This window comes from Thalassophryne amazonica, chromosome 12 (assembly GCF_902500255.1).
Source record: "Thalassophryne amazonica chromosome 12, fThaAma1.1, whole genome shotgun sequence".
Taxonomy (NCBI): domain Eukaryota; kingdom Metazoa; phylum Chordata; class Actinopteri; order Batrachoidiformes; family Batrachoididae; genus Thalassophryne; species Thalassophryne amazonica.
In genome coordinates this window covers 57,884,960-57,909,820 of record NC_047114.1, presented here as the reverse complement: position 1 = coordinate 57,909,820, position 24,861 = coordinate 57,884,960, and the positions used below count along the sequence as shown (strand labels likewise).

The following is a 24,861-nucleotide window of genomic DNA, read 5'->3' as shown; positions in this document are numbered from 1 at the left end:
GTTCAAAAGCCAGCATCTGTGATTGTATGGGGGTGTGTTAGTGCCCATGGCATGGGCAACTTATACATCTGTGATGGCACCATCAATGCTGAAAGGTACATCCAGGTTTTGGAGCAACACATGCTGCTATCCAAGCAACGTCTTTTTCAGGGACATCCCTGCTTATTTCAGCAAGACAATGCCAAGCCACATTCTGCACGTGTTACAACAGTGTGGCTTCATAGTAAAAGAGTGCGGGTACTAGACTGGCCTGCCTGAAGTCCAAACCTGTCGCCCATTGAAAATGTGTGGCGCATTATGAAGTGCACAATACGACAATGAAGACCCCGGACTGTTGAAAAACTGAAGTCATACATCAAGCAAGAATGGGAAAGAATTCCACCTACAAAGCTTCAACAATTAGTGTCCTCAGTTCCCAAACGCTTATTGAGTGTTGTTAAAAGGAAAGGACAGTAACACAGTGGAAAACATACCACTGTCCCAGCTTTTTTGAAATGTGTTGCAGGTATCCATTTCAAAATGAGCATATATTTGCAAAAACAATAAAGTTTATTAGTTTGAACATTAAATAACTTGTCTTTGTGGTGTATTCAATTGAATATAGGTTGAAAAGGATTTTCAAATCATTGTATTTTTATTTACATTTTACTCAACGTCCCAACTTCATTGGAATTGGGGTTGTAGCTCACTACATTCTAGCTAAATTGGTAATGCTTCTGTAAAAAATACAATATCATTTGCTTTGAAGCAGCTCCCTTTTCTAAATAAAGAAAATAATCATCATCCTACAACAACCAAATGCATCACTAAATTACTAATAACTATTATTTTAATACTGAAACAAAAAGGTCTGTTTAGGCTTCATATGTAACTTGTTTAATACCATGCAGGCCCCATGTATATCACCATCACATTTTCTGACAATGATTACGTGACACTGAGAAAAGTTGGTGCTGACCCTAAAACCACACGATTGAAGACTGAGCTGTTAGCCACTTTCTGAAATTCAGTATATCATTGAAATTCTGTAATCTTGCATTCAGCAAAAGACAGCTGCCCTCAAATTTAGACAAGGTTTTGTTGGCATAGGAGCTATCGCTTTTTCCTGCCTTACAATAGCAGTGAACCAACAATGGTCCCGACGACACCTCATTTTAAAAGAAACCGAGATGAGTGCAAGGAGGTTTGACATTTAAACAACATGGGTGCAACATGGGTGTAACTGCCAATGACCAGCCCTGCCCACCTCCTCCTTACCTTGTAGAGTGAGGACAACTTGATGTGAGCGTTGAGTTCATTGCGGTATTTCTCTTCCATAGCATTCTGTTCATCTTTAGCCTGGAGAGAGAGAGACGCGCGCGCGCGCGCGCACACACACACACACACACACACACACACACACACACACACACACACACACACACACACACACCATATAAAGAACTGTACATCTGCACACCTTAAAGCAGTGGTGTCCATAGTATTCCAGAAAGGGCCAAGAGAGTGGTGATTTCACTGATGAACTCATCCCATCTACTCAAAGTGATGTTAATCAGTTAATCACCTGCTGGAGTCAGTGCCTGCAAAGACAGTCCTTTCTAGAATACTTTGGGTTAGGGTCATTTTGGCAGGATTACATCAAAGCTACTGCATGGATCTTGACGAAATATTCATCACAGATAGATAGTAGAGAAGCTTGAATCTTCGACTGGACTGGGTTGCTTGACGCAAGGACGTTTCGCTTCAAATCGCAGAAGCTTCCTCAGCTAAAATTCTTGCTCTGGAAGTCTGACTTCTGTCTGACTCTTGTAGAGACGAAAGAACAGAAGCCAACAAAAGCTGGAGTTTTAAACCTAACCAGACCCCTCCTACTGAGAGGCAGACTGCTATAGGCTAGTGACTAAACAATAGCTCTAATTAGCAACTATTGTGCTCTAGTTAGCACTCTCCTAATGACAGGGCAGCTGTCCCTCTTAATGATGGGATGGATGCCTTTCTTGATGGCTCCCTTGATGCCTCTCCTGATGACGTGAATGACTCATTACCATGAACAAAAGACTGAAACTCCTTTGAATTGAGTACCCCATTGTAAACAGGGGATAAAGTGTGTCTCAGACCCCCTCCCCGGTTAAGGCTGGGTTTCAGACATTTCACAAAGAATGCCTCCTTGACCCCTCTCTCAAACTATTTCTTCTCTATGGCTAATATTTTAACTTCCTTGTCCTCAAACGTGTGGTTAGTGTCTTTAAGGTGGAGATGAACTGCAGACTGAGGTCCACTGGCGCCCTCTCTGCGGTGCTGGTATAGTCTTTTGTGTAAAGGTTGCTTAGTCTCACCTATGTAGTGTTCGTTACAGTTTTCCTGACATCTGATAGAATACACTACATTGCTCTGTTTGTAACTAGGGATCATGTCCCTAGGGTGAACTAATTTCTGTCTCAAGGTGTTAACTGGTTTAAAGTAAACTGGGATTCTGTGCTGTCTGCCCGTGACGTCTTTCACGGGCATCTCTCCCAGTCACTGGTTCAGATATGTTGATGACACATGGGTTAAAATCAAGCAACAGGAAGTTGAAGACTTTACAGAACACATCAACTCGGTGGACGCCAACATCAAGTTCACACGTGAGGATGCCAGAAACAACCATTTAGCCTTCTTGGACTGTGATGTTACGATTGCAGAGAACAGGCAGCTCCAGACAGGGGTTTACAGAAAACCAACTCACACTGACCAATATCTGCTCTTTGGCTAAAACCACCCCCTTGAACACAAGCTCGGGGTGATCAGGACGCTTCAACACAGAGCCCTACAGGTGCCCACAACTGCAGAGGGAAGGGCTAAAGAACAACAACGTGTCCGGAAAGCCCTCACAGTATGTGGGTACCCACGATGGTCCATGGACAAAGTGCAGAAGTCCCAGAGAACAAAGGGACCAGATAGACATGAGACAGAGACAAGAAGAAGAGGAGTGTCTCTCCCTTATTTATCAGGAGTAGGGGAAAAACTACAGAGGATCTTCAGACAGCACAAAATCACAGTTTACTTTAAACCAATTAACACCTTGAGACAGAAATTAGTTCACCCTAGGGACATGATCCCTAGTTACAAACAGAGCAATGTAGTGTATTCTATCAGATGTCAGGAAAACTGTAACGAACACTACATAGGTGAGACTAAGCAACCTTTACACAAAAGACTATACCAGCACCGCAGAGAGGGTGCCAGTGGACCAGAGTCTGCAGTTCATCACCACCTTAAAGACACTAACCACACATTTGAGGACAAGGAAGTTAAAATATTAGCCAGAGAGAAGAAATGGTTTGAGAGAGGGGTCAAGGAGGCATTCTTTGTGAAACGTTTGAAACCCAGGCTTAACCGGGGAGGGAGGTCTGAGACACGCTTTATCCCCTGTTTACAATGGGGTACTCAGGTCAAAGGAGTTTCAGTCTTTTGTTCATGGTAATGAGTCATTCACGTCATCAGGAGAGTCATCAAGGGAGCCATCAAGAAAGGCATCCATCCCATCATTAGGAGGGACAGCTGCCCTGTCATTAGGAGAGTGCTAACTAGAGCACAATAGTTGCTAAATAGAGCTATTGTTTAGTCACTAGCCTATAGCAGTCTGCCTCTCAGTAGGAGGGGTCTGGTTAGGTTTAAAACTCCAGCTTTTGTTGGCTTCTGTTCTTTCGTCTCTACAAGAGTCAGACAGAAGTCAGACTTCCAGAGCAAGAATTTTAGCTGAGGAAGCTTCTGCAATTTGAAGCGAAACGTCCTCGCGTCAAGCAACCCAGTCCAGTCGAAGATTCAAGCTTCTCTACTATGGAAACCACCTGGACAACTGAGAGCCTACACTGAAACATCACAGATAGATATTAGGCCATGGAAGAGTCCATTAAATCTTGAAGGTGATCCGGATTCTGGATCAAGATTTTATAAATATAGGCTTTGAAGGACTACGTAAACTACTTCACGGATTATCACCAAATTTGCACCGCAGATAGATTAGAGCATATTAGAGCATGGAAGATTCCACTGAATTTTGGAGGTGATCCGGATTCTGGCTCAGGATTTCACTTCACTGACTTTTAAGGATTACATCAAAGCTACTTCATGGATTTTCACCACAGATAGTTATTAGGGCATGGAAGACTCCACTGAATTTTGGAGGTGATCCAGATCTGGATTGGTGGACGTCAGAAACCTCTGATTGCTCTTGTTTTGGTTTGAAATGGAAAGATGAGAAATTACTGGATCTTGGCTCCAAAATCAGTCTACGTTGTACAGTTCTTGTTAATGACAACACTGATATCATTCTTACCCGTTTCAGTTTATTGTTCAAGTCTTCAGCTCTTTTAGTCTGACTTTCACTGGTTTCCTTCAGAGAGGCAATGTGACTTTCAAATGTGGTTACCTGGTACAGAGCAAATAATTAAGACATTACTACTCTGAACCAGACGTAAATCGCAATGATAATGTCACTTTTAATGAAACATTCCAGAAAAACTAACAAGATAGGAAAAGCCATAATAAAAGACTAATTCATTTGACAGCTGCTATTGTCTGCCATCAATTCCTGTAGTGGACTATTCGTATGAATATGACTTCCAGACAACAGCTGGGGGAGCACTTATGTCACTTTGTATTTCCAAACTGCTCAAGATGTAATCACTGTAACCTAATAATCATAGTACGTTTCTTTCTCTACATCACTTTCCTTTGTTCATATGGGATACATGTTTAGGGGAATCTGTCCCAATCACCAGAAGCACAGCTTCACATTAAGACAAACACTTAAACAATGACAATGTTAACATTCCACATAAACATTTATCGTTTTGTGTGTGTGTGCTGGTGGGAGGGTGAAGTTTCAATAGTCATTTTTTACCCAAGGTGCAAATATGGCCATCGGGTATTGCGAAGACTTTGCGTCCATTCGTTCATCTGTGCTCAGCATAAGTCCAGTCCTATTACTACCAGCGTCTTCAAATTAACAGGGAACATTCTTGGATCACAGCCCTTGGACAGGTTCAAAGATGGCTAACCTTGACCTATTCTAAGAGGTCAAAAGCCCACATTCTTTCTACACACTCACTGATTACATGCTCATACGGCTGAGGGTATTTTAGCATTGCATTATATTTAAATATTAGTCAAGTCTGGGCTTAAGGGGTCCACTTATGGTGCTCTTCTTTTATTAATGATCATTAAGTTGCACATACAACAGAGGGGGGAATAGTTATTCCTATACATAGACTTTTTAAATGTATGGTTAAACATCTTAATTTATAGTTTATGACTGACATAATGCTCCATATGTTCTCTCTGTCTTTTGAATTTGCTTTTGTTCTTTGTATATTACCTGCTCCTTGCTGTTCTTCAGACTACACTGCAGCTCCAGGATCTGTTTACCATTCTCTCTGTTGGTGCTTAGAAGTTCTTCAGTCTTTGTCTTCAGTTCTGCAGTTAACCACTCCACTTTCTTTTCAAGTAATTCTTTCTCTTTCTCCATACGCTTCTCTTGATGCTAAAATGTAAATGGGAGAGAAAAACAAGGAACCATACATGTAATAACATCAAGGACTCCGGCAGCCTCAGCAACCTTACAACCCATCAACCTAACTGTCAATTAGTAACAGTACATTCTAACTTTCACTTAGGACCCCAGGTGGCTCCTGAGAACCCTCAGGGTTCAACCTGAGCTGCCTGACTGAAATTAAAACAAATATATAGAACTACATCCATAAAAAGTACACTTTGACATCACATTATAGAAGTACATATAAAAAGTGGAGGATATTCTTCTTCAATATTTGATGATGATGCATTTAAAGAAATGTTTTATGACAGACTATAATGGCTGCATCTGCATATTCTGAACTTAACACACTGTGCAAAAGATTTAAGGCAAAAACAAAAGCCAAACCTTATCAAATAACAGCCCTATTGCATTTTTTTTTAATTAAAATCAGAGAAATTAAAGAAAAGTAGGATAAATAAAAATATGCTACAGGTGATAACATTTCACAATCATTAATACTGCTCACCCAGTAAGACAATGAATACAGAGAGATTAACTAACAATTCCCAACTTTTAATCGTCAATTCATTAAATAGTCACACTGTTTTCACAAATGAAAAATGATGGTCATTAGAATTTTATGTTCAGCAAACATCTTAAAAAGAGGAAGGGTCCTAAAGACATCTTGGGGGGGGGGGGGGAGTGTCCAAAAACCAGACCCTTCAGCCAGAAAATTTGTAATATTTGTAGACAACACATCTGTTTTAATATTTAGCTGGAGTAGCAGTTACTTAACTTAGTGTATACCTGTACAGATGTCTCAGATGACTGTATGTCATCAAGTTTTAACTGCAGCTCCAGCTTAACTTTGTTGGCATCCATAAGTTTCTCACTCAGATGCTTTACATCCTCTGCAAACACACACATCACAAACATTTCAATTCAATTTCAATTTATTCAATTTATAAAGCGCCAACTCAAGACAGCGTGGCCTCAAGGTGCTTCACACCAAACAATTCAAAAGCAATTTAAAATTAATTAAAAGATTAGCACAATAAAGCACAATAAAAAAATAAAACAAACACAATAAAAGAGTCAAAAATGTAAAACGAATTAAAAAGGATGCTAACACAATATTCTAACCATAAGACAGTAAATAAATGTGTCTTAGGTCTGGTCTTGAATATCTTCACAGAATCCGACTGTCTTATTGATGCTGAGAGACCATTCCACAAAACAGGAGCACGGTAAAAGAAGACTCTTTGGCCCGGAGACTTTTTCTTCACCTTGGAACATGAAATAGTCCGGCATCCTGTGAGCGCAGAGCCTGGGCCGGTATGTAGGGTTCAACCAAATCAGCTAGGTAGAGCAGTGCCAGTCCATGAGCAATTTTATAGGCTAAATACAGAGCCTTAAAACTGATCTCACAGAGACAGGTAGCCAATGAAGAGATGCCAGAATAGGTGTAATGTGATCAAACTTTCTGCTTCGTGTTAAAAGTCTGGCAGCAGCATTCTGAACCAATTGGAGACCCCTAATGCTAGACTGCTGTAACCCTGAAAATAGGACATTGCAATAATCCAATCTGGAAGAAACAAAAGCATGGATCAGGGTCTCAGCATCAGCCATAGGCAGGATGAGACGAATCTGCGCTATATTTCGCAGATGTAAGAAGGCACGCCTTGTAATATCCCTAATGTGGAGGCCAAATGACAACGTGGTATCAAAAATTAGCCTAAGGTTCCTTGCTTTGTCCGTATGATGTATAACACATGAACCTAAGCTCAGCGCCAGCTGGTCAAACTGATGCCGATGCCTCGCTGGACCAAGAACCATCATTTCAGTCTTATCAGAGGGTTTAAAAGTACGAAGTTACTAGACAGCCATCTTCTCACTGATGCAAGGCAATCTTCCAAAGATTTTAAGTGAATGAGATTACTAGCAGTTATCGGCATGTACAACTGAGTATCATTAGCATAGCAACGAAAGCCAATCCCAAAACGTCACAGTATATTCCCACGGAGGTGCTACATAAAGCACCCCTTGGGAATATACATCCTCACAGGCCAAAAACGTCCATTACACACAACAGACAAATACTTTGTGTGATTATTCTGCACTTTAAATTATGTGGAGACTAAATATATGGTTAACTGTGCCCTTGCCAACAAGGACAGACTTTTGTTGGATGAAAATCTAGCATTTACTATTTTGCCTGATTAAACACCAATTTTTCAAACATTACTTTTGAGCATACATGTTTAAATTCATCAAACTTGACACTGTTGGTAACTCACACTCATCCAAGGCACCTGGGCCTCAGTTGCATACTACCTTAATACACAGTCTGTGCTGTTTGATTTAGCATAGAATGGATTTTCACTCACGTCTGTTCAGTGGTGTCAAGTTAGACTCACACTGAACAATAATAGTGTGAGTTTCACAGTAAAAGTCACTATTGCGACATTCGCACACTTTAATTGTGAAGTGCTTTTCGCAACATAATATGAGAAATTATATAATTTTGCTACCTGTAGCAACAGAGACTAGATTTAACAGACCTGTTATATTTGCTGACATCAAATATGGAGACGGGAGAAGCTTTTCTCCCATCTGACACAGGGATCTTTTTCTTTTCCAATCCCCCAAAGTATAGTTTCACGTCAGCCAACAGTATATGAGAGCATGTCAGCCAGCATTCATTCCTTTTTTCATCTCTTGCATTAAGAGCAGAGAGTCGAAATTATTTCGGCTCGCTTGTCTCGACGGGAGCCTCGCAACCTTCTTGGTTGGAGCTGCGCATACACGCCCTCCAGAGACTGAAAGACAACTAGTTTTTTCCTCACTGCCACTGGATTACACTGCCATTCTCGTTGAGTAATCCTGCTTACTACGAGTGAACGATTTGTGGCATAATTTGTTACCGCTAATGTCTGCAAGACAAGCGGGGACATGTTGCGCTGTCTTTGACCACTGTGGTATGAATGTTTAACTCATTGGCATTTGTGTTAGTCACACATGTTTCATGTTGTGTGTTTCCAGCAATGTAGCCACGTCATACCATGCCAACGTGGCCACTCCAGTGTGAGTGTATTCTCCAAAACGCATAGACTGCTGGCGTGTTACAAGTGTTTCCCGCGCCGTTTATACAGCAGCTGTATCGTGGACATACCACGATGACTTTGGCCGCTGTAGTGAGTGTTATTGCTCCCTGCTACACCGCCATTTGGTGCTTTGAAACTTTGACACATAGGTGTAAGTGTTTTCTGGTCCCTGACCGCCATTTGGGGCTCTACCACTGCGACAACTGGGTGTGAGCCTGAAGCACTGTGAATGCTTTCCATTTGCTGAACCCCAATTTGGGGCTCTACCATTGTAACACCAGGGTCCGAGTCAGAAGCGCTGTGAATGCTTTCTGCTCACTAGTGCAGAGTTAAGTCCCTGTGGACAGGGTGTGCTTTCTGGTCCCCGTTTTACCACGTTTCACCAGAGTGTTTGACTGCAGAGTGTCTTGAGTGTGCTTCACTTACTGTAACACACACACTAATGTCATAAGATTAGTGTGTGTGTTACAGTAACACACACACTAAAGTCATAAGATTAGTGCATGCGTGCAGTAGCTGTTTGGCCATTCTGAGCCATCCAGAGGCCTGCTGTTCATGGCGTCATATAAGAGGTTTACAGTTGGGGGCACTTAGAGTTCTATTCAATTTATTTTCTAGTTCCAAAGAAGGATGGTGGTTTTTGTCCTATTCTTGTCCTGAGAAATATAAAACAGTACGTGAGGGTGCTGTGTTTTCGCTTGCTCCACCCAATGGACGTTTGTCAAGCAATTTGGCAGGGGAACTGGTTTACCAGTGTGGACCTGAAAGATGCCTAATTCCACACCTCTGGTTTGCCTTTGAGGGCTGGGCTTACCAGTTCAGAGTCCTCCCTTTCAGACTCTCCCTCGCTCCCAGTATGTTCACCAGGTGCGTGGCAGCAGCACTCTCTCCTTTCCAGGCTCGTGAGATACGGATTCTTCCATATCTAGATGACTGGCTTGTGTGCACTCCGAGCCGGAAGCAAGCACTCAACGACACTTTGACCCTACTGAATCACGTGTTGCAGTGGGACACTGTGAATTTCGCAAAGAGCTCAACTCAATGCCAACAGGTAGTTTTTATTGGCAATGCAATCAACTCACTGGTGATGAGAGCTCACCAATGCCCGCAAGGAATGGATGATATTCTCACTTTGGTCTCCCATGTACGGAGGAATGCAAAACTGACTCCGCCAGCTGATGGGGAAACTGACTGCAGCATCAGCAGTCATACCTCTGGGACTCCTGTCTTTGTGCCCCTTACAACAGCCTGAGTCTCGACACCAAGCTGCATCAAAACAGAAGTGTGCATCTTCCCAGCCGGTGCCTTTGACGTCTTCGCCACTGGGGAGACAGGGAATTCATGACACACTGTGTTCCTCTGGATGCTCTACTTTTAGGTTAGGGTGCAGTGTGGAAACACAGAATGGTCAGGGGTGAGCCCCTGGGAGTGGCTTCAGCACATCTATATGCAAGAGTTGCAGGCTGTTCGCCTAACTCAGGCATTTCTCCCCTGCCCTACAGGGGAAAGGTGCTTGTTCGGTCAGACAACACGTCAGCAGTCTACCATATAAACCATCAACGGGCACCAGGCCTGTTCATTCCCTGAGAGGATCTCAGAAGCTTCTCCGGTGGGCACTGCCTCACTTGCTGAGTCTCAGAGCTGTGCATCTGCCGGGCATGCAGAACTATGCTGCAGATTTGCTCTCATGACAGAAACCACCACCAGGCTAGTGGCGAATGAACCCGTATGTGGTTCAAATGATCTGGGAAAGGTATGGAAAGGCGGAGGCCAATCTGTTTGCCTTGAAAGCCACAGCACACTTTCGCTTGTGGTGCTCTCTCTCAGAACCAAATAGCCCCTTGGCTGCGCCGTCTGTACGCATTTCCTCCTCTTCCATTGATCATTGACAACTACATAGGATATGCATGAGCAATCACAGTGTTGCTGCTGGTGCAGTACACAGGGTGTGCTCTCTGGCTTTGGCCTCCAAGGGTTGCACGTGTCATCCTGGAATCTTTAGTTGGTCGTAGAGGGCTTATGGTCTTCACCATTTGAGCCACTGGGAGGTGGTGACTTCAGATGGTTGTCTTTTAAGACTGCATTCATCCTTGCAATTTCATCCGCAATGCGTGTTGACAAGCTCCATACCTTGCCAATCACTGAGAACTGCGTACGCTGGAATTCTGAAAGGTCAGGAGTTACTCTATGGCCTAACTCTTCCTTCTTACCAAAGAGAGGTTTGGCTTTTCATGCTAACCAGCCTGTTACCTCACCTGTCTTTGCCCCACAATCTAGTGCAGAGACTAATTCTAGCCTGTTGTGTCCTGTTGGTGCACTTAAACGTTACATTAAATTGTTTGAATTGTTTTGTCTGCTTGTCTGCTATGGGGGAGCATAGGAAGGGCTGTGCCTTGTCCAAGCAAAGACTGTTGCAGTAGATTATTGACACTATATTGCAAGCTTACAGGAACCGCGACTGTCAACCTCCTCCACTGAGATGTCATTCAACCCAGCACACATCCACTTCCTGGGCTGCCCTGAGAAGCGTTCCACTGACCAACATCTGTGCCGCACTAACGTGGGCTTCTTCCTATACTTTCGTCCGCTTCTACAGTTAATGTGGCTGCTCTTCACCCTGTGATGACGGCTGTATTATCAGCCTTTTTGAACTGCAACTGAGGCTCAGTAAGCGCAGATTCCTTGTGGCCTTGTTGGTATGAGGTCACCCAGGTGCTAAGCACCACCTTCTGGCGGTCAGGAGGAATGAAACAGAATGAGAGTTATATATGTAACTACAGTTCTATGAATTCCAAATGGCTGCCAGAGTTGGTTGTTACTCAGAGTCTAGGTGATACATTCCAAAAGAAATGAATGCTAGGTGATACGCTTTCATGTACTGCTGGCTGATGTTACCCAGGTAACACCCACTAACATGACTGTTGGCATAAGACTCGACATCTGTGCATGCATACATGAGATAATTCAGGTGCAAAGCACAGCCCTCTGGCGGTCATCAGGAATTCATAAAACCACAGTTACATATGTAACTCTCAGTTTACTGTGGACCTGTACATCATTTATGGAATGATGACAATAGAGTATATTTGTGTACACATTTGACCCATTTAACACAGAATCATAAAAACTTGTATTAAGACAAAAATAAATGAAGATTTGCGCCTTTGGGTAGTGGACCATTTTCTGTGTGCATGGTGTGATACAAGCATAAACCTCCTACCAGTAAGATTTTCCACTTCCTGGGTTCTCTTCTCCAGCAGCCTGGCCACTTCTCTCTTCTCTGCCTCAATCTCATATTTGGACTTGACCTGATTAATCCACACATAAACACACACACACAGATATATATTGTCACTGCTTGAAGTATAATACACTGTACACTTTGCATAATTCTTAAAGACCAACAGAAATAAGTGACTGCTCAAATTAATTAAAATAAAATGCTCAGATGACTAAACTGGCTGACTGCACCATTTCTTTAAATATCCTTTGCATGAAAAATGCGCTTCTTTACTGAGAGCTTTACATACAGTATAAAAGACAGGATTTAGTCTTATACTTACAGTTTAAATTATGGTTTACATTCCCACATCTGTATGAATACTGGTCACTACTTTGACAATACATTCCAGAGCTTTGAATATGAACTGAATTGATCGCACTTGATGACACTGCCTTTTTTGTAAAAAGTAATCTGCAGTTCATTACATAAACAACTTCCACGAGGATTGTTTTTTATTTTTAAGAAAAGCACTGAGAGGGCACCAAGAAATGCTTCATCTCAGTGCCTGATCACAGCACTTTTCTGCCACAGTGACAAAATAAAAGCTATATGGCAGAGGTGGGACAAAGTCACTGTCAAGTCATTCGCAAGTCATCAATCTGCAAGTCTCACATCAGCTTGCAAACAATTGGCGGACATTATGGCTTGAGACTTGGCTTGGGACTTGACTTGAGACTTGCAGATTCATGACTTGAGTGACTTGCTGGTGACTTCGTCTCACCTCTGCCATATGGACACCGTGACGAACACAGCAAAACCCACTCTAACAAGAGAACAATGCATATTTAATTAACTCTCAAATTACATATGTTTTTAAATAATCCACCTGTGAATAATGTCCTTCATTTCTCCTCTGATCTGATTTAGTTACGGACACAGCCGACTCAAGATGGGTATCATTAGGATTTTAACAGCAGTACTACTCTTACAGGTACTGCTTATTGGTCCATTACTGTATTTTTATTGGTACTTTTTGGAGAAAAAAGTGGCAAATTAAGAATAGAATTAACAATACTTTATTTTCTATATACCATTTAACTGTCAAGCACAACCACAGTTTTTGGCGTTTAAATCTCTCTGTCATCATTGGTTCTGTGCGCACTGATAAATCTCTTTTGAACATTTGCAGCACTCCATCTCCACAGTGACTACGTTTACATGCCATTAATATTCGGGTTAAGGTCAATATTCCGGTTTCTGAATAATTAGGAATAACCTGTTTACATGCTTAAGCAGACAGAGTTACTCCTGTATACATGGTCATTGGTATCTTTTGGAATATCGCCATCAAAACAGCGACGCACTTCTTCCACCGGTGCTTGATTTGGTGTGGCGTTCGTGCAAATCCTGCTTCGTGTAAAATCCCTCACTACACACTTTATACACTTTTCTCAAACAGGCATTAACATTTTCTCACTTTTCTCTCCTGTGTAAACACTCCCTTTTTTCTTCTGGGTGAGAAGATTAAAAATAGACACACGCAGAACACAAGCGCGTACTGTCCCTTCGCTCACTGCCTCCGGGGGTATGGATGCGGGACCCGCAAAGAATCCAAGTCATGGCCACGGAGCTCTGCGGCTGTGGTATACTGAGACCCTGCGGCGCTGTGGATTTTTTTCCGCAAGAAATCTATCCTTGCGGGCTGCCTACGCATCAAAACAGCGAGTGTAGTCTCTGGACCTGTTGCCACAGTTGGTGCAGCTCCACACAGCAGAGGAGGGTGGTGTGAGTGGCCCGCTGTGGCATTTACTGAGCCCGCAGACTCAGTAAGCGTATCGGAGGCAGAGCAATGATGCCGACCGGTGCTGCGACCGGCCCGCCTGATAAGGACGCAGAACACAATGCGCTGTTTATCTCTGCTTCTGTGGTGTCCGGTGGGTTGCGTGCGCAGCATACAAATAGTTGCCATACTCAAAAGACCAAGATTCCTTGCGGATAGGACATGCGCAGAACACAAAATAATGTTCCTTTCTATGGGGATATCCCGAAGCGTGTTTATATGACCTGATATTCGGGTTAGGGGTCTTATTCGGGTTTTAAAAAACGGAACATGAGCATACTCGGGTATTTGCGGGTGTTTACATGGCCGTGCGCAACCGGGTTATTGCTAATATTCCGGTTATGAAAGGGTTAGTGGCTGCATGTAAACGTAGTCAGTGACACATACGCACTCCTAGCAAGAAACTGACAGAGAGCAGAGTTAAACCATTCAGAAGCAATCACGCAAACACGTTACCAATGCAGAGACAGACAGACGAGTGAGACAGAGAGCAGACATTATGTGTGACAAGACCTGCCTTCAGCTTGCACACAAGGCTCTAAAGGAGCGAGAGATCCAAATTTATTTCCTTAATTTCTCCAGTACTGAGAGAAATGGAGTATGGAGTCCAATTAATACTAGGTTTCAGCACCCATCCATGCAGTGCATCCAAAGTATTCACAGTGCTTCACTTTTCCCACATTTTCTTATGTTACAACCTTATTCCAAAATAAGTCAATTCATTTATTTTCCTTCAGAATTCTTCTCACAACACCCTATAATGACAACATGAAAAAGGTTTTTAAGAATTTTTTTAATTTATTAAAAATAAAAAAAGCTAAGAAATCACATATACAGCCTCAAGTCTTCTTGAATATAATGTCACAAGTAGGGTTAAGCTGGATACTCGTTTCAGATGAGTATCTGGTACGGATAAAGCATTTTTGACGAGTACAAGCATGAGCCGAATAAAACTCATCAATATCAGTGCTCGTGCTGAAGGAAAATTCTCATTGGCTAACTGACTATCTTCACGCTCTGTGTTTCGCCAGTCACACACAGTGCCCGCCCCTCGTTACACAGAGACGTCTCTCTGCAGCTTCTCACATACACAGAGAGAGGATCTCTCTCTGTGCTTGGCTGGATTCTGCCTCACGTTGCTCTGTCAGTACTCCTTAAAAGTTTTCTTCAGCTCGCCTCTTTTTCAGTTTGATATTTAAAGTTACTTGAACTTGTTTCGTATCATACACAGTGCTTTTGACAAGACAGAGCTGAAAACGGCTCGTGTCGTGTCGGTCACTGCCTCCACTCCGGTCTGTTATTTATTTATTTATTTATTTATTTTTTACCGTTTGTTTGCTCTTCATTTTGCTGGTGATATATAGTCAGTTGGAAAACTTTGCTCCTATTGAACGCAGTGCTTTTGAGAAGAATACAGTGAACAAGGCTGACATATTATCACTGGATGACTCAATTTTGAGCTTCATGGCAAAGGCTGTGAATACTTATGTACATGTGATTTTTTTTTTTATAAATTTGCAAAAATCTAAAAAAAAACAACAAAACTTTCACATTGTCATGGGGTATTATGTGTAGAATTTGGGTTGAAAAAAAAGTACATTTCATCCATTCTGGAATAATTCTGTAACATAGCAAAATGTGGAAAAAGTGAAGCGCTGTGAAAACACAAATAATGCTTTATCTTTATTCTTTATGTAACTTTGTGTAACTGTGCGATGACAAGTTTACCTGTTGTGATTTATCTTCAGAAATGTCACCCTCTATTCCTTTTAGAGTGCTCAACTCTTCATCTGCAAACATGCAGGCATACACACAAAATACTTAAGCATCATCACTGAAGACACAACACCTGACCATTTACATGAAGAGAACAGAAAGTTACTTTCTAGTATCAAATATTGAATACATTGGAACACAAGGAAAATAATTTCCGAAATGCAATTTAAACACCAACTCCACAGCTAATAGAAATTTGGAATTTAATTTGCAGAAAATCTACAAAGAAGGGCACTCAGGATCATCCTTCATTGGTCACGGTGGGCAACATGTTGGTATTAAAGTAGTCACCAGTATGATATTACGTCACACTATGGGCTGTGCAATACTGTGCACACATTTAGTTATCCCATAACATGAAAGGTGTGCTGCTGCCATGTTAATATGCTAATCTATTAATATGATCAGATCTGGTATTACACGAGAAAAGAGAGCAAGAGATATGCAAAATTTTAATGTTTTTTTTCTGTCCACTCCCAAATGATGACTGAATGTTTCTAACATGGATTAAGTGGAGAAAAAAAGTATAATTTCTGAAGGGTTTGATGGTGTAACAGATATGGAACAACCACTTGCTTCTAAGAGAACAATAAGGAGGTGTGTTAATCTGTCAACTTCATAAGTGTACTCCATAAAACAGTTGGGGTCTTGTTTCTTTTTTGCCACTCTTTGGTGCAGGAGGAGACACAGAGCAGGGTTCTCACAAGCATTTTAACAGTGTAACGGTCCATTACACTGCTGCCTGAAAAAAAATTACACTGCAGTTGGGCCGTTATGTTGTTTTTGAGGGCGTGTAATGGGAAAATGATCATTTCTCAACATTGATTGTGGACCGCTGGTTCTGATTTAGTAGCAACGAGACCACAATTTATTCATTGACCTATATCAAGCCATTGAAAGATGTCAGTCGTGACTCACCTTTTCTGCTGATTAAAGTCATTAAATGGGACTCTTTTTCTGTTGTTGCGGGCAGAAGCGAGAATCTTCCACCGCTTCACACAGTTTTTATCCGATTGTCATTAACGTGCATTTTTTGTGGGGCAGCCAATGACGTGGTTCTCTGCCATGGACTGGAACATTAATATCTCCTGCTTCTCTGGTTCGCAAACTAAAGTTACTGTCCCTCGTGAAAATAATAATAATAAAAATGACAATATCCTGTGGTCTGTGTGTGTTGTGGGATTCGCTGCAGCTCTCTCCCAAGTAAAGATGGAAAGACGGATCATTCCGGAATCAATAACTTCAAAGCGAATCACCGTTTTAAATCAAATGACACCTCTTTCCAAACGCTGTAAAACAGACAACATATTACAACCAACCAAAACTGTTTTTCCCAAAAATCTGACATCCTCCATTCCGTCAGGCAGAACTTATACAGTCACAGTCTGAGCACAGCCACGCAGCAGGTTTTCATCCAGGATGTCTCTGTAAATTGCTGCATTCATCTTTCCCTCAATCATGACTAGTCTCCCAGTTCCTGCTGCTAAAAAGCATCCCCACAGCATGATGCTGCCACCACCATGCTTCATTGTAGGGCTGGTGTCTGGTTTCCTCCAAACATGATGCCTAGCATTCACACCAAAGAGTTCAATATTTGTCTCACCAGGCCAGCGAATTTTGTTTCTCATGGTCTGAGAGTCCTTTGGCAAACTCCAGGTGGGCTGCCATCTGCCTTTTACTAAGGAGTGGTTTCTGTCTGGCCACTCTGCCATACAGGCCTGATTGGTGGATTGCTGCAGAGATGGTTGTCCTTCTGGAAGGTTCTCCTCTCTCCACAGAGGAATGCTAAACTTCCTACTTTTAAACTCTGATAAGTCTGAAATGATGGGTCTTCGTCCAGTGAGACATTGGCATCAATTTGACCAGTTAACACTCAGCCTAGGCTTGTGTGTCGTACATCACACTGACAAAGTGAGGAATCTTGGGGTAATTTTTGACCCTTCGTTGTCTTTTGGCCTCCACATTAGAAATATTACTAGGACTGCTTTATTCCACCTGCGAAATATAGCGAAGATTCGTCCCATCCTGTCTATGGCTGATGCTGAGACCCCGATCCATGCGTTCATCTCTTCTAGATTGGACTACTGCAATGTTCTATTTTCTGGTTTACCACAGTCTAGCATTAGTGCTCTCCAATTGGTTCAAAATGCTGCAGCCATACTTTTGACACGAAGTAGAAAGTTCGACCACATTACACCCATCTTGGCGTCTCTTCACTGGCTTCCTGTCACAGCGAGATCAGATTTTAAGGTTCTGCTACTAAACTATAAAATTGTTCATGGGCTGGCACCTCCCTACCTAGCTGACCTAATTAAACCTTATGTACCGGCCCGGGCTTTACGTTCTCAGGGTGCAGGAGTACTTTGTGTCCCTAGGGCAAATAAGAAGTCTGCGGGTCACAGAGCTTTCTCTTATTGTGCCCCTGATCTGTGGAATGGTCTCCCTGCATCAATAAAACAATCAGATTCTGTGGAGACTTTCAAGTCCAGACTTAAGACGCACTTCTTTTCCCTTTTCATATGGCTAGCATACTGGTACAGTTTTGTTTTATGCTTTTTACTCTTAATTTTATTAGTAAACGGAGCGTGCCGCGGCCTCAACTTTACCTACATTCTGGGTCTTTTAGTGAAGCTTAGGGCTAGTGGCCAGCGATCACCTTAGTATTTCTTCTGTTTTTCTTGTTGATTAATGCTGGCAAATTATACAGTATTTTTTGTCTTTCCGATGCCTGATTCTGTTTTTTCTCTGTTTAAGGTGCAGCTCCATCCAGAGATGGGAGTTGTATTTGTGTTGGCGACCCTCCTGTCCTGTGCACCAACAGCAATTCTTGTATATTCGTCTGTGAATTGTTCTGTGAATTGTTTCTGTAATTTATGTTTGTAGCATGGCCCAAGCAGAGGGTCACCCCTTTGAGTCTGGTCTGCTTGAGGTTTCTTCCTCAGAGGGAGTTTTTCCTTACCACTGTTACTCTGGGGGTTGGTAAGGTTAGATCTTACCTGTGTGAAGCACCTTGTGATTTGGCGCTATATAAAGGAAAATAAATTGAATTGAATTAAACTGAAATACCTTACTGAATTTTCATGTAGCTACTTAACTTCCAGTTCTGTGCTTGGTGGTTTCATTACCCTGGCAGACTGGTTTAGGTTAAGTTTTGATATGACACGTTTATTCGTGCCTGGTAATCTTCATATATGTTCCATATACTGTCTGTATATTATATACTTATTCCTAACTATTCTTACTATCTTTTTTTTTCCTAGTTATTAATAATTTTCTATAATTTTTAGATTTTTAATGATTCATCAGTTTATGTGTTCCTCTAAAGACATCAACATATAGTACCTAAGTTCTTAGGTTTCCATTTGATAGCATATATAAGATACACCTTACTGAATTTTCATGTACTGCCAACTGTGGGACCTTTTTGTAGACAGGTGTGTGCCTTACTAAATCATGTACAATCAAAACTGAATTTACCCCAGGTGGACTCCAATTAAGCTGTAGAAACATCTCAAGGATGATCAGTGGATACAGGATGCACCTGAGCTCAATGTTGAGCTTCATGGCAAAGGTTGTGAATACTTATGTACGGGTGATTTCTTAGTTTGTTTGTTTTTTAATAAATTTGCAAAAATCTAAAAAAAACAAACAAAAAAAAAATCACATTGTCATTATGTGATATTGTGTGTAGAATTTTGTGGAAAAAAAAATGAATTTCATCCATTTTGGATTAAGGCTGTAACAACCAAATTTGGCAAAAGTGAAGCACTGTGAATAGTTTCTGGATGCACTGCATGCAATGTTCATTTTAGTCCTCATCAACCTTCCCTGTATGCATGAATACTGATCATGACATACTACAGTAATGGTCATTAGCCAGTATGTATTTTGTTAGATAACTTCAACAAAAAGATGTAATGGCTTTGGAGTTACTATTACAATTTAAATAAACAAAAAAAATCTTTCTTACCACTATTTGTTTCATAGTACTCAAAGTAAAAAAAAAGTCAAATGGAAACATAAAGACAGGGATGGACATAGCTATTGAACAGAGGCCACCAGAGATCCAGTCTGGAAGAAATGCTGGTAAAATGTGGCTATATCTCCCACAAATGTTTTGCTGGATATCTCCTAGACAGTGATGAGAACAATGTCACATGTCTGTTGTGTCAGTTGGCAATATTAACACTGCAGCTATGTTTTTACTTGGTTTGACAAAACAAGTCAGTGCAGAGACTGTTTTATTATAGCTTTACTAAAAGTTGATTTCTAGTGAGAAATTCTGAGTTTCCAATTTCTATCAAATGCAACACGAATTATGTACCTTATACTTACACTTTTCCTCGATTTCATCTGCAAAATCCAACAAATTTATCAAATGGAGCAAATCTGCTATATTTTCCATTGAACTGCCCCCACCACCCTACAACCCAAGTATTTTACCCAAAATAAAATTAGCTGTAATTTTGTAACAAACAAAAGAAATAAATGTACTTCATCATAAGTACATTTTAAAACAAAGTACATATTGAGAAAACAGATTTTATGCCCAATATGTCACCGGAACTATGATGTTAACAGGTAGCATGGTGTAATATACTAGTAATTACTACTTTATACTCAATATCATGAGTCTCACCAGCATTATAACAGCGTAACGGCTCATTACGCTGGTGCATGAAAAAAAATTACATTGCAGTTGGGCCGTTACACTGTTTCCAAGGGCGTAGATTTTTAAATTCATAATGCTGTGAAACACTATTGCCTGCATTTTGAGTGCCAAATTGTGTGAAGTAAAGCCATAGGTTTTTTTTTTTTATCTTTGTTACAGCCTTACTTTAAAGCCAAAAGAAACAAGGCATCAGGCCAAAACACAGAACAGTGTAGATGTGTGTCAAGAACATCAGAACTGCTAATTTATACACAGCAGTTTATTCAAGAAAATCTTTGTGTTTTTTTTCTTACATTAAATAACTTATAATTAAAATAGTTTTAATAAAAAAAAAGAAAAAGATTCTTTAGAAATCTTTGTTTTGTCTGTAAATTAAAACCAAGATGGTTGAGCCTTCATTTAATGTTATAATAAGGAAAAGTTTTTTGAAATAATAAAATAGTTGCTATTTGAAGAGCCTTTGTTTTATTTAGAAGTGTAGCAGCAGGTGTGAGTTTGCAGAGATGACAGGTGAGCTGGACTTTCAGCACATTTAACCACATGAAGGTTGTCTCTGCAGCTTCAACTTCAAACTGGGGAGGTGATGGTCTAGTGGTTAAAGCATTGGGCTTGAGACCAGAGGAGCCTCAGTTCAAATCCCAGCCTCACCGGAAAAATCACTAAGGGCCCTTGGGCAAGGTCCTTAATCCCCTAGTTGCATCCGGTGTGTAGTGGACGCCTTGTATGGCAGCAGCCTGACATCGGGGTGAATGTGAGGCACTGATGTGTAAAGCAGTTTGAGCATCTGATGCAGATGGAAAAGCGCTATATAAATGCAGTCCATTTAAATTGGTAGCATTTTTGGAAACACTGTCCTCACATTTTGAAACACAGAGATGTTCTCTCCTTCTATCTGGACATCAGATTTTGGTATATTTATTTAGACTAACAAGGAAGGCACTTTATAAGCCCATAATGCAAAAGCTCTGGGGGGGTTTGCCTAAGCATCCTGCTGAGAGCCCTGAATATGTGACATAAAATATGGAAATGACAAAGAATTAAATGCTATGGTATGGCTCTCTACCTGGGTGGTTGCTATACCGGACCAAAGACGGTTCTGTAGTGTGGTGGTGGAAGCAATATTCCATTGCACCAGCGCATTGTCCCAGACCTGACCTGACCATAGATATCTTTATGATTAGAACTGCACTCACAGTGCAACACCGGCAGCTATTTGTCTGACACATCTTTATATGCAAATCAGTTATTTTTGATTCGGTGAAGCACGTTTCTGTGTGCATTCATCATAACCATTTCATGTGTTATTATCAGAATAGAGCAGCTACATCATTTTATACAAATTTTCCTTATTCAAACTCATCATAGCATAACGATATCACATTTTAAAAAATGTATTTTATCATTCATTTAATTATATGTATTTATTTCAGTGCAAATTAAACCTTAGTTTTGCAGTTGAAATACAACTATGGGATTTGACACATAACACCAGGCAGGGTACACCCTGGACAGGACACCAGTCTGTCACAGAGCCACATTTAGACAAACACATTCACACCTGCACGCACACCCACGGACAATTTAAATTTTCCAATCCACCTAACCTGCATGTCTTTGGATGTGGGAGGAAGATGGAGCACCTGGAAAGAACCCACGCAAACACAGGAAGAACATGCAAACTCCACACAGCAAGGCCACAGGTGGGAATCAAACCCATGACCTCTTGCTGTGAGGCAACAGTGTTAACCACAAAACCACTGTGCTGCCTATATTACTTCATATTTGTGCTTAATAGGAATCATATGTGTATCTTTAATCTATTCCTTTAAAGAGCCTTTCCAAATATCCCAAATATGCAAAATTTTAATCTTGGGCTGTGATCTTGACTTACAATGATTTTTTTCTCAAAATGAAATCACTGTCGTCATCTGTCCGTTAATCAATTCACCAAATTTGGTTAAAAACAAAAGCACACCAACATGCGGAACCAAATACAACACCCATGCATACACTACAGCACAGGTGCAACAATCTGATAACACAAGTGTGAAAACAAAGTGCATACTAACAGCACAGTTGGATTTAGCCATCTGAGTGTGGATGTAGTGTTTGTGTGAAAACTCACTGAGTTTTTTGTTTTCCTCCTTGAGTGCCTGCAGCTCTTTAGTGGTAGACAGGATCTGTTCCTGACTCTCTGCAAGTCTTTTCTCAATGTCAAAGTACTGCTGCTCTGTGGGAAGAAAAACATAATGCAACATATTCATAATGTTCATAAATGGGATTTCAAGGTGAAGTCAGGGACTGGAGAGTGTCCAGTTTGGTGACCTCAGTATCCCATCTTCACTTTTTGCGGATGATGGATTTGTTGGCTTCATCAAACAATGACCTCCAATGCACAAAGGGCAGATCTGAGGCAGAGTGCGAGTGGGATCAGGATCAGCCCCTCCAAATCTGAGACCACAGTCCTCTGTTGAGAAACAGCGGATTGTAGTTGTACCCTCTGGATCACCAAAAAGTTATTGCCCCAGGTAGAGGAGTTCAAGGATCTTTGAGTCTTGTTCTCGAGTGAGGATAAGTTGGTGCATGAGCTTCAGAAACTGATTTACAGACATCTGCTATTTTACAGGTGTTGTACCATACTGGTAACAAGGTGGCAGATACAAGCGGCGGGAATGATATTCCCCATCGGGTATCTGGGCTTACACTCCAGGACAGGGTGAGAAGCTTCACTATCCAGGAGGGACTTGGAGTGAAGCTACTGCTTCTTTGCACTGAAAGGAGCCAGCTGAGGTGGTTTGGGAATGTGGTGAGGATGGTCGTCCTGGTCGTCTCCCTTGGGAGGTCTTCCATGAATGTCCAACTGGAAGTAGGCCTCAGAGAAGACCCAGGACATGCTGTAGATATTACATTTCCCTGATATATTGGACTGCCTCTGGATACCCCAGGAAGAGTTTGGAGGACTTGACTAAGGATAGGGAAGTGTGGGATGAGCTGCCACCATGACACAGGCAGACACCGGACATTTTCCATGGCTGAAACACCCTTTGTCCGGAATAGGGATCACACACTCAGACTTCAGCTGAGAATTAACCACAGACTTGAAGAGTCTCTGTACGTAAATACAGTCACTTGCCCAGTTACGGATCATTGCCAGTTCTGGATCACTGCTGTAGTATTTGCGCCACCGTTTCTCGTAATCAGCATGAATAAGCTAATACTTGGTACCAATGGAAAGACATGTTTTGTCTACAAACGACCACAAGCCCCCACCGGATCCAGCCATCCTCAGCAGAGGAATCAAAACATCCAGTCTCGGTGGTGTGCGCGCGTTTTCTGACTCACTCATTCCTGCAAGTGTGAAAGTGACAATCTCTAAGAAGTAGCAAAGGTGAGTTAGCCATTCAGTGTCATTGGTTCTACAGTGGGAAAATACTTATTTACTTGGGTAGAAAATGTCATTGTGTTATGTCTTGCTGTTTAATTGCTGCACGCATTTGTCTCTGACGCAAAAATTTGCCGGTTGTGGATCACTGAAGCAGCAGCCTCGTGTCAGTACTTGTGAGCCATGTGTACTTTGGGGGGTCATCTCAACATCATGAATAGGCATTAAAGGGGGGGCTTTTACTTTTTAATTCGGGAGAAATCTCACCTCCACACATTTCTTGCGCGTAAAAAACGTATAACAGTGCCTTTCGAAACTAAGTAAATTCACATTTAATAAGTATAATTTATATCATTTTGTGTTCAAAACACATTCTCAGGCACAGTGTGTATCATTCTGCATTAGAAGGGCTTCAGTCAGATGCCAGGAATGCCCCCAAAGTGACACAGAGTGTCGTGATCCAGAACCGGCAAAGTGATCCATTTCCTGCAAATATTTGCACCACACATAATGTGGCTTCACACTTTAAGTTGAAGGGCTACCCCATCCAGACTTTTTCAGCTAGACATCCAAATACCCAATAAAGGACATTCAGTTGCATTATGGCTCTGTATAGCGGGACTTGGGCAGCTGTCTGTACCTTATCAAACCCATCATCTGGTTTGCCTTATTCACTTTTTGGAGGGAATGCAAGCCTCAAACGTTAGATATGTGTGCATTAAAAAAAAAATCGAGATCCTTCTTTAGTCAACTCTTGTTTAATGCCTGTATCGCTGCTTTACTTGTCCTAAGTTTAATTTATCTGCCGTCTGTATCTCTGCTCACACAAATGCTAACACTGCGGCTACAGCTAAGGAGAGATTTGTAAGCATGGTACATACTGGCCAAACATTAATTCCTGTGTAACTCTGCTGTTCGCTGTTATTCCGAATTTACCACAATGAACATTTTTATTCTGTAACTGAGCTTGGTGGGACGTTGTTTTCAGGACTTGCTGGGGGACAGTTAGCATGCTAATCGGCTACATACCACAGTCTGCTTTGAACCGCTCATGCTGCGTTCTGAGCGCGTCGTTCGTATTCTGCAGATCCGTAATGAACTTCTCCAACTTATTCTGGGCACCTTTCGGGAGTTTATTCAACTCCGTCCGCTCCAGAACCTGCAGCAGAACGGCTGCCATCTCCACCAATCCCCTCCCCGAAATAAATCAGTTTAGTTAAACCAAACTCCGGCAAAAGAACGTGCGTAAGTACAAACTGTCAAGTCGAACACACTACGAAAATAAGCCACGTTTTCAAAATAAAGTCCGACTGGACAAACACGTTTAAATATTACTGAGAAGTCGC

The 24,861-nt window shown here is 41.6% G+C and overlaps 1 protein-coding gene across 1 annotated transcript in view; it reads right to left on the bottom strand.

Moving 5' to 3' along the window:
- tpra (translocated promoter region a, nuclear basket protein) overlaps positions 1-24,787 on the bottom strand; it is a 169,406-nt gene extending 144,619 nt beyond the window's left edge. The window contains 8 exon segments of the mRNA XM_034183752.1: positions 1,258-1,338; positions 4,319-4,411; positions 5,360-5,524; positions 6,326-6,429; positions 11,843-11,930; positions 15,414-15,475; positions 22,259-22,363; positions 24,545-24,787. Coding sequence (XP_034039643.1) covers positions 1,258-1,338; positions 4,319-4,411; positions 5,360-5,524; positions 6,326-6,429; positions 11,843-11,930; positions 15,414-15,475; positions 22,259-22,363; positions 24,545-24,695 — 849 coding nt within the window. The 5' untranslated portion in view covers positions 24,696-24,787.
- Positions 24,788-24,861: the final 74 nt, after the last annotated feature.